The sequence below is a fragment of the Microchirus variegatus genome (genome assembly GCF_963457635.1).
Source record: "Microchirus variegatus genome assembly, chromosome: 12".
Lineage (NCBI taxonomy): Eukaryota > Metazoa > Chordata > Actinopteri > Pleuronectiformes > Soleidae > Microchirus > Microchirus variegatus.
Genome location: NC_139813.1, coordinates 15,299,118 through 15,309,783, shown reverse-complemented (window position 1 = coordinate 15,309,783; position 10,666 = coordinate 15,299,118). Strand labels below are relative to the sequence as shown.

Here is a 10,666-nt window from a genome sequence, read left to right as displayed (position 1 = left end):
AATAAATCTATTAACATCAAAACTAGAGGCATACATCTAAAATTAAGAAAATAATGGCAGGGATATATACACGTGTGTGTGTGTGTGTGTGTGTGTGTGTGTGTGTTTGTGCGTGTAATTATTAATGTTGAATGTAACACATTTAATAGTGTGCTAATTACAGCTGAATGTCTCATTATTACAATAATAAAATCAGTGCTATTGAATATATTCAGTATTATATTGTGTCTAAGAGGAGGGTAAGGGTCATGTTCTATAAGAGACTGTTTATAATTTTTGAGGACAGACTACAAGAACAACTCAGGGACCGCGAGATTAACGTTGCTGTAGTATCGCGAGACGTGTGTATTTACTTCCTGTCTGAGCCAGGCTCAACCACCACCACGACTTTCACGCTGTTCCCACACCGACGTGTGGTGTGTGTGCAGCTGCTGTCAGACAGAGGTGAACATGGCAGAAGTCTCGGAGAGGACGCTGCAGGTGGCCGTCGTGGTGTCTTTCGCCGCCGGTTTCCTGGCGGGCTGGCAGGCCAACAGGATGAGAAGGAAGTTTCTGGACTGGAGGAAGAAACGACTGCAGGAGAAACTGTCAGCGACGCAGAAGAAGCTGGATTTAGCGTGAATGGTTCGTGGGAAATTTGTTTGTGGCACAGTTAGGCCTACACTATATTAAGAAAACATGACATAATGACGATATGAGGTGCGATAAATAAACAAATGTACCGTATAGTGTGAGCATCTTTCTGCTTTAGCTACCCTGCTAAGACAAAACACTGGAAGAAATGAATACTACTACTGCTACTTTAAAAAAAACATGTATGAACTCATTTGTTGACGATTTTATTCATAAAGTTTCAAGTACATTGAAGTGGACTCCGCGCCATAATGGGAGCAGTGCCGGCTCAAGCCTTTATGGGGCCCTACTAGAATTTGATTTGGGGGCTCCCTCCCACCACTTGAGAGTAGCCTGTACTTCACTGTTTTTGATACACATGTATCACTATGAATGACATTAAATATAGTTGTGTTATTTACATCAAACCAGTGTCACTTTTGTTCTTTTTAACCTTAGAGGACATTAAAGTCACAGTGGCCTGGTGTTAATTTGCACTTTCATAGTCAAAGTGAAGCATTAATGGTTCCTTTCCTTCATATACAGTTCTAGCACTACTTGGCTCTACTTGGTTTAGTATCAGACATGTATTTTTTTCCCCCTGTTACTCTTAAGTACCTCCACCTGCATTAAACTTCTTTGACATTGTTTTGTATGCAACACAGACACAAACTAGTGACGGGCAAATCAGTTCTTAAATCATGAGAATCAGTTAATTAAAAAGATTAGTTCAGTAGTACTCGTGCATAACCGGAGCACAGACTCTGAAACAGTCACTGAACTAAAATGCGGCAGAGCAGGTTGTGATTCGGCTCACGATCACCGGCTTTCGGCAGTGTCGTCGCTAAATACACCAGACTGCTCTGTTGAATATGGCTACACTTCGGAGATTAACGCATGTTTTCAGGATTTTAAAATCTTTTTAAACAGATCTTGTTACAAGGTACTATGGAACTGTATAGAACAGATGTGCAAATGTGCTCTAAATGAGCATTCTTCCACTACAAAATAAAACAAAATAACTTTAGATTGCATTCAACAGTCTACATTTATGTCATTTGAAATATGTGTTTTGCACATTATTATCACAGTGCAGATAAGTTGTCAATATACTCAATAACTTAACTTCTAATCATTTACTTGTGATTTTTTTTTGCCAGAGCTGGAGCTCTGTGGTTTGGATAAATGCTGAAGTTGCTGGATTCTGGATGTCCTGCTGTGGAGGAGTGTCATCATCATGACGGACCCGGGTCCTCTCCTGTCTGCGTTCTTCTGCCACTCTGTCAAAATGGACCTGACAAAGACATGGAAACATTTGAAAAAAAAAAAAACAGCCATACTCCACTCACTACACAAGCAGACTGTCTCCTTTACAGCACTGATATGAACGTGGCCACTTTGTCTGCTGTTTGTTTACATCGCAACCTGTTTTTGGTGTCCATCCGTTTTTATTGTGGTCAAAATAAATGATTGATGTTTTTCACGTTTTGCTGGCATTTGTTTTGTTTTTTTCTGATTTTGAGATGAGACGATTGGATTTTGGTGGTGATGAAGATCTAGATTCAGACTCTCTTGACCTTGGTCATAGTCTCGGTCAAATTCAACATGAGACCCTTTTCATAGCTTTCATTACTATTAAAAGCTTAATTTGAAACTTTTTATTAAAGGTTTTACTTAGAGTGTGGGCTCCATCTGCTGGATTAAAGTAAGAATTGCAGCCTTGGTGTTGATTGTCACATATGCTCATATGTCATTTCTGAGATTAAGATTAAGGCATGAAAGTGTCAGCATATGTGTGATATTTCCTTAAATGTAAAACTACATCATCCGAGCATGACATGTTTAAAAGTTAAAGTTTTAGAGCCACCGTTTATTTTGCTAATACACGCACAATTAATACATCATCACCTGATTAATGCTATATATGTGTATATATATATATATATATGTATATGTATATTTGTGTTTTATATAAATATACATACATATATGTGTATATATATATACATATGTATATGTATATCTATATATATACACATATATATACATATGTATATCTGTATATGTATATATATATATGCTTTTTTATTATTGTAATATATGTGAAAACCCACTTTTCTTTTACATGGAGCTTTCAGCCACATCAGAGATATTGTAACCCCCTAAAAAAAGCCCTTTATGTCTCCATTGTTATGGATGAACATTCCTTTTTTTGTGAGATAGTTGATTGAACCTATAATTTACCTGCCTGAGGTTGTGTGTATATATACACACACATTCACACAGTGGATGGTTTTTATTAGGATTTTTATTTGATTGGATTTTGTGGCTATGGCAGCTCTTGTCTATAGGTGGTGCTAGTGCACTGTGAAACCACTGCTCCAGACACACAAAAACAAGCTCTTGCCAACACAGTATTCTACATCAGTGCTTTGAAATTAAATCTTGTGAGGAGATCTCTTGTTTTCATCAGTGGTCCAGTCACAATTACAACCTCCCAACAGGCGTTTGACAAGATCTTAAGAAGTCCACCTTCCTTTAGCACTTCATCAGTGGCATGATGAAGAAGGGGAGGATTTAGGAGAAGTTAAGATGTGAGATGAATGCTAAGAAGCTGCACCCAGAATGTATACATTTTAATGTATTTCAGTTTAAAGTCCATACAACAAGGTGCCAAACAGACATTTGCTGGTTAATTTGTTGATGTTTGAAACAGTGACAACCGTTTAAAGCATAACTTTTATGTATAATCTAATTATTACACCCTCAGTGGTCCCCTCATCTTCCTTGTTATAGAAAAAAATATCATCACCAATGATGGCGGTAGCTGAAAAGAGCTCACAATTGAAAGGAAATAGTTAACAGTGTGTCTATACTCTGCAAACAAGACACGTTTTAAACGGATTATTAGACAAACTGCGTTCTTCTCAGACATTTTTTCTGTTTCATCTACTCTTTAGATTCACTTGGATGTCACAGACTCGTTTTATTTGGGGGGGGGGGGGGGGTCATAGGCAGCTTAGTGGGAAATAAAAAATGAGTGTGTGTTGACAAATGGAGGGGGAAATGAGTGTCATGGGAGGAGAAGTGTGTAGTGTGTGTTTGTGTTGTGGATGGGATTTCTAGAGGGTGTGTTTTTTTTTTTTATCCCTCAGTGTCTAATGCTGTGGCTAAATTGCGATGAATAGCTCGGTGGAGTGTGTTTGCGTGCGAATGTGTTCGGTGGCGACTGTCTGTTCACTGTTTGTTTTGCGAACAAGCTGTGTGCGCGATTTTGTGCGACAGCAAGTGTCTGGTGGTGCTTTTGGGGCTGGAAGAATGAAATAATCTTCAAAGCAGATGAAAAGGGATAACGACTATATCGGAGGCAATGAATTTACAACAGGAGCATAAATGAATGTGAGGGAGAGAGTTCACACTGACTGCTATGATTGATCTGATTTTTCCTAATTGGCACGTAGACCTCAGAGCCGATGTCCTTCGCCTATATTGAGTGTGCTCAGCGAGTGTCATGTTTAATAAGCTTCCTGATTGGCTTTCTGGTTGTGTGATTGTGCCCTCTGGCTATTTGAGTGACTGCAAAACAGAGGCGAGGAGAGAGGACAAGATTTACAGAGTGTAAAAGAGGGAGCACCACAAATAATGAAAGGCCTCTGCTAGTAATGTTCTTTTAGGTTAAAAACTGGATTCTCCAGCCATGTCAGCCACTCCATGACTGTACAATTTTAGAAATGGATTCTACTGCTAAAAATAAACCTGGATGTTCACCGGGACTTCGTATTTTAATCACAATCCCGATTTTGGCCTGTCATGAACGCAATATCTGATATTGAAAATCTGTACTCCAACAACATAGTGCAAAGAGAATCAAGCGCTCCCTAACCAACTGCCTGTCTATGTGCTTCCAACAGCTGCTGCTGTTCCTGCACCAAGCAGCTCCAAATTTCTTGTTGTAGTGGAAACAGCACTTTCTCTCTCTGTCTCACTCTCCCAGAGAATCAAGTGCGCCCTAACCCACTGCCTGTCTATGTGTGTCCATCATAGCTGCTGCTGTTCCTGCACCAAGCAGCTCCAAATGTATTGCTGTTGTGGAAACAGCACTTTCTCTCTCTTGCTCTCTCTCTCACGCTCAATATCTTTAGTTTTTTGGGAAAATACTACCAAGCACCATCTCATCAATTTATATCTCAATTCTCTCTGATAAAGAAATAAACAACTGCCTGTCTATGTGCTTCCATCATGGCTGCTGCTGTTCCTGCACCAAGCAGCTCCAAATGTATTGCTGTCTTGGAAACAGCACTTTCTCTGTCTCTCTCTCTCTCTCTCTCAATAGCTTTAGTTTTTGGGGAAACTACCACCAAGCACCATCTCATCAATTTATATCTCCATTCTCTCTGGTAAAGGAATTAATAATGCATTATTTTTTCTATTCTATTAGTCTATTTTTCTTCTTCTCTATCTTTTTGAGCTTTTACAGCGTATATATACAGTATATTTTAAGTCACAGCGAGTATCACATTAGCTCAGCTTTCACATTTCTATAAATGATTGGGCCTTTTCCTCAGCAGGCATTTGACAGGTAGGACAATGCAGGTGTACATGATGGAATGAATTATAGTTGAGTTTAGCCTTTTCTGCATGCTAAAACATGTCAAATGCATGTAGTGACCATTACTAATATGAACCAAGTCAATATATGTACAGGGACCCTGGAAATATTGCGCATTTATGTGTAACAGGGCAGAAAACTTGCCTCTTTCTAATCCTGTTCATATAGTCATACAACTATGAATATTCTAGATGCACAAGCACCTGAGCTTACTCTGGCTTAGCTTAAATCCAATACACCTCACACACACACACACACACACACACACACACACACACACACACACACACACACACACACACACACACACACACACACACACACACACACACACACACACACACACACACACACACACACACACACACCTATGAGTGCTAACATGTTTATGGATGACTGCGACCACGTCTCAGATAAGTTCTGAGGCTGTGGCTCAACGTGCTGCAAATCATTTTATTTCAACAGAGACTCGCGTATGTCTTACTTGATTTAATTTAGACTTATTTTGTGACATCCTCTCAAGATGCAAATCCATTTCAACAATGCACCAGTCGTGCATTCACCATAAAGCGTCAATAATCAGTCTCTAATTATTCAAAGTAGACCACCATGTAAAACTGGATTTTCCTCAGTGCCACATTCGTTAAGCGGGGAATCAGCCCGGGAATAAAGACTTTATGAATTGTAGATAAGTGAATAAGTATTCAGTAATGCGTTGCTTTGTATTAATTTGGCTGGCATTGTTCCTTACATTTCCCCTGATTCATATGGGCCACATAATATGAGCAATTTGGAGTTCAGTGTCTTTGCAAGGCACGCAAAACGGGAATCTGCTGCCAATAATTTATGGATCGCTGAAGTGGTAGTAATTAGCAATTGATTTATCGCCAACTCGCATATCACCTGGCAACCAAATGTTTTTACTATTTGGCAATGTGCCTGACTTATCTCCTTTCTGTGCTAAATATTTAATGATATATTACATCAATGATAAGGATAAGGAGCTTTTTTGTGCTTGATATGGGTACTCTTGTGTTTGTCACTATTGAAATGATTAAAGGTGCCATATGTAAGAATGTGGCCAAAAACGGTTACTACATTCAAATTCAAAATACCGAGGTCTTTTAGGTTTCGTTTTCTGACGTAACTGGCAACCCGTGGTTGCTCGGCACCTGAGACTCTACTGACTGCAATGATTGGTAGACGGCGGTAGGTGGCGCCACATGCCATATATAAATATTTTTTTTTAATGCAAATATTTTGTCTGTACTGTTGTTGTTGGTGAGTTCAGTTTGTTATATGAACATTATTCCTGAGTCTCTGTGACATATTAGGAGGATTTTATGGCCACTTGCTTTAGATGTATTACATAATGCACCTTTAACCTTGTAGCATTCAGGTTCTGATCTCCCAACAAATGCATGTTCAGTATTTATGTAACTATTTATCCTTTTTTCTTATTGTTGCTGAACACATGAATGCAGCTGTGGACTGGACAAAGATGTGGATAGAACAAAGAGTTAAGTTTTTAAGTCAAGAGTGTTTTTTTTTTGTTTTTCAAGTTTGAGATCTGATCATAATTTGGTTGAGCTGGTTTCCTGCCTTTAGCGTGATTCATACCAAAGTTATTCTTCTCAAATGAGCAGGCCATTTTACTTCATTTTCAGCCTGCTCTTGTGAGTGTGTTCTGTGACTATACTGTGGCGGCGGTGGTGATGGTAGCACTCCAAGGTTACAGCATCATTTCCCACTCGGTGCATCCGTGCTAAATGGATGCACTCAAGATACTCTGTGTAAAAGCACCAAATGAATGACACATGTGGCTTTAAGCCACATCACATACAGAGCCCTGCTAATGTCAGCCTTGCTCTGTTTTTAACAGTTCATTGAAGAGTTTTTTTGTTTTTTTTTGCTGTTAATGCTCCTCAGTGATGGCGTAAACAGGTGCATTGTGTGTGTTTTCAAGCTTCTGAAAGGTTTTCATGAGTACATTCATGCGTTGTATCATACTGTTCCTAAACCTGCAAACCACAGTGGGTGATTTATAGATTATCTGAAAAGACACAGGCAGGCCCGCTGACTCAACGGTGAAAAAATATGTAAATCTCAGATTAGTCAGATAAATCCCCAACATGAGCCAAAAACTTTATCTGTCTGGTAGTTTTGTGGGCTGAGCCTCTTCGCACTCAGATCACATACATGTGTATCACTGAAAACCTTTAAAACACTGAGGCCAGATGGTGGAGGAGAAGACGCAGACACTTATGAAATAGGAATTCTTGAGGATGTCGGAAGAGCCACTTTAAATTACTCACACTTTATAAGGACCTTGTTAATATAAACTGACAACAAGACCACATTTTACTCATTTGGAGACTATAATAATAATAATAACAATAATAATGTAAAATCATCAAATGTTTTCTTCACATTTGCAACATTCCAGCACTGAACTCATAGTGAGGTTTTTTTACATCACGACTGGCGGAGATAAAGCAGCTTCATAGTTCGAAATAATATATATATATATATATATATATATATATATATATGTGTGTGTGTGTATTAATGAATGAATTAATATTTTGACTGGAGATAAATGTATTTTCTTGTTGTGATTAGAAGGGTTTTTGTTTTATAAATCACATGCTGACATGTAACTTTAGTATCTATAGGGAAATAAGCTTTGTGTTTGAAATGTGTCAACACAATTGTACCTGCATTTATTTGCGAATACCTAACTAACTAGTAAAGTGAGAAAGTTGCATACAGGTATAATAATGAATAAAAACATCAAGAAGTGCCTGGGAAAGGTTTTAGAAATGAATTCTACTGCTAAAAAATAAGCCTGGATGTTCACCTGGATGACATCGCAATCGTTTTTTAATCACAATCACGATTTTGGCGCTCCATGACTATGTTCTTCCATCATAGTTGTTGCTGTTCCTGGACCAAGCAGCTCCAAATTTACCACCAACCACCATCTCAACTTATATCTCCATTCTCTCTGGTAAAGAAATCAAGTCTTTGTCTCTTTCTTGTTGGATGAAATGATCTGTTTGAGCTTTTACGTCGAATTACATTACATTTTAAACCACAGGCAGCAGCACATTACCTCAGCTACCACATGAATTGTGTCCTCACCACGAGGTTTCCAGAACCCAGGGGGGGGGGGGGGGGGGATCAGTGGAAAATCTTAATGTGGCAGTTTCACTGGCCAACTGGTTCATTAATTTATGGAACAGCCGAGGAAAAATTATGACACTGTCCTTTTAGTAACTATACATGCAAATCTGACACGAGGACAGGTTTGACAGCAACAGTCACTGTCCTTGTTTAAACACAGCTGGTCAGAGACAGAAACATCCCGAGTGTGGTGTCCAACTTCGGCTTCGTTCAAATCAAAGCTGTAAGCTGATCTAAATCCTCCCAAAGGAAAACTCATCAACTTGAGTACATTCTATATTCACTGTATGTCACGTTACACATTTCTGCACAGTTGACACTTTAAATTTTGAGTAAGGTGCATTTTGACACGAGCAATAACCTTGGTATAATTACCATCGTCCTGAATTCTAAAGAAGGAAATGCATATGTGGGTGTGTGTGTGTGTGTGTGTGAATGTCAAAGCTAAGCTTGTGTGTTACTCCCTCATAAACATGCCACACACACGTACACACAGTTTGAACAAGGGCAATAAGCAGACACAAAGTCAGCTCATTGGTGAAAACTGCTTATTCCAGCTGATGGAGTGTATAATTCCAACACTAGAATAATAATGATGGCATTGTAATTCAGATGGAGAGAATAGAAATTAGATTCTGGGGCTTTTTGCATATTGTCATTATTGAGTTCTGCACCATTCTCCCCCTGAAAGTGAAATGAATCGAGACATGGGATGAGCTTACATGTCTGACTTGCAAAAAAAGAGTGACCCACCACTCTCACTTTATCTTAACTTGCGAGTTAAACGTTAATTTAAAGTGCAGATTAATGACGTTAAATAAAATAAAATCGCGCCACACACACATGAATTCAAGTAAATGACACACACGCGCAGAGAGACAGACATATGCACGACCTGAACGCAAATGGCTGCAATCACAATAAACACCCTGGTAATTACAGCGAGAACAAACAACATTTCTATACCGCGTTGCCACTTCACAAACTGGAGTGTCCTAATTGTGCTACATTCGCTGCAGAAAATAATCTGCGTCACTCTGGCTTCGCTTCAAACGAGGAGCCGAAGAACCTAAACAAATCGCTAAAAACGTCTCATTCTCTCCTTCACTCGCAAAAAATGTCAGTTGTCCTTAAATGAGCGCTGAGCATTAACATCATCTAAGGTAAGAATGAGATGTTCTTCTTTCAGCGTTTTCACTCCAGGCTGTGGGATTACCTGAAGTGAGCTGAATTTTTCAGTGTAGATCAATACAAGTGTTGTGTTTAGATTATTATTACTTAAGGGAGTCTGCTGCCTTATTTATTTAGGGAAGTATGAAATTGCTCCTGTCAAAACAGTGATCTTGGCCTTGCAGGTCCAGAAATGATTGATTTAAGTATTTTCCTTTTAACCATGACACCGTTGTCGAGGCACATCTAACATCCAGGAGGTCAGAGCCTTTGATTTTTACATACCCACTTCGAAGTCAAACTTTTTTTTTTTTTAAATCCACTGGGTGATCAATCAAGTGTTGTCACTTGAAGGGCCAACCTTTTTTTTTTTTATCGTTTCTTACATTTCTGTTGGACATATGCAAAGCTAGACATGAAAAAAAAAGAGCATGTTTATAGATGTTGTTTCACCAGCAACAACAAAAAGAAAAAGACAAGCACTGTTTTCCAATTATGCTATGCACATTGATTGAGGTGAAGTAAGAAAATGAACGTCTGCTGCCCCGTATTTTCTTAGCCTTAAAGATGAAACCAGACAGCAACAAATGCCCTCAGGAAGTGAAAACTTAGAAAAGTTTGACTTTAATCATGCTGTTTTCTTCATAGTGAGCCAGGAAAAAAAAAAAAGATTCTCCTCCTTACACAGGGGGAAACTGGGTAATGTAGACATAAGACATAAGAGGTGATCATTACACTGTTCTGGTGCGTGCGTGCGTGTGTGTGTGTGTGTCACTAACGCATACTTACCCTGCACTTTCAAGTTCATCCCTTACGTAATAATCATCTTCATTAATATTGATATTGGTATTAATATTACCATTAATACTGGCGGATTTACAGTTAAAGGTGCATTATGTAATAAATCTAAATCAACTGGTCATAAAATCCTCCTAATATGTCAGAGACATAGAGAGGAATAATGTTCATATAACAAACTGAACTCACCAACAACAACAGTACAGCCAAAATATTTGCATTAAAAAAAAATATTTTGCAAACTTCAAATCATGTTTTGGCATGTGGCGCCACCTACCGCCGTCTACCAAT

The 10,666-nt window shown here is 38.7% G+C and overlaps 1 protein-coding gene across 1 annotated transcript; it reads left to right on the top strand.

The window, feature by feature from the left end:
• The first annotated feature begins 370 nt into the window (after nt 1-370).
• On the top strand, nt 371-2,074 carry lnc.lemp (lncRNA encoded micropeptide). The gene is made up of 2 exons (XM_083898346.1): nt 371-624; nt 1,773-2,074. Exon 1 carries the CDS (start codon nt 451-453, stop codon nt 619-621), a length of 171 nt encoding a protein of 56 aa, XP_083754472.1. The 5' UTR covers nt 371-450; the 3' UTR covers nt 622-624; nt 1,773-2,074.
• The last annotated feature ends 8,592 nt before the right edge of the window (nt 2,075-10,666 follow it).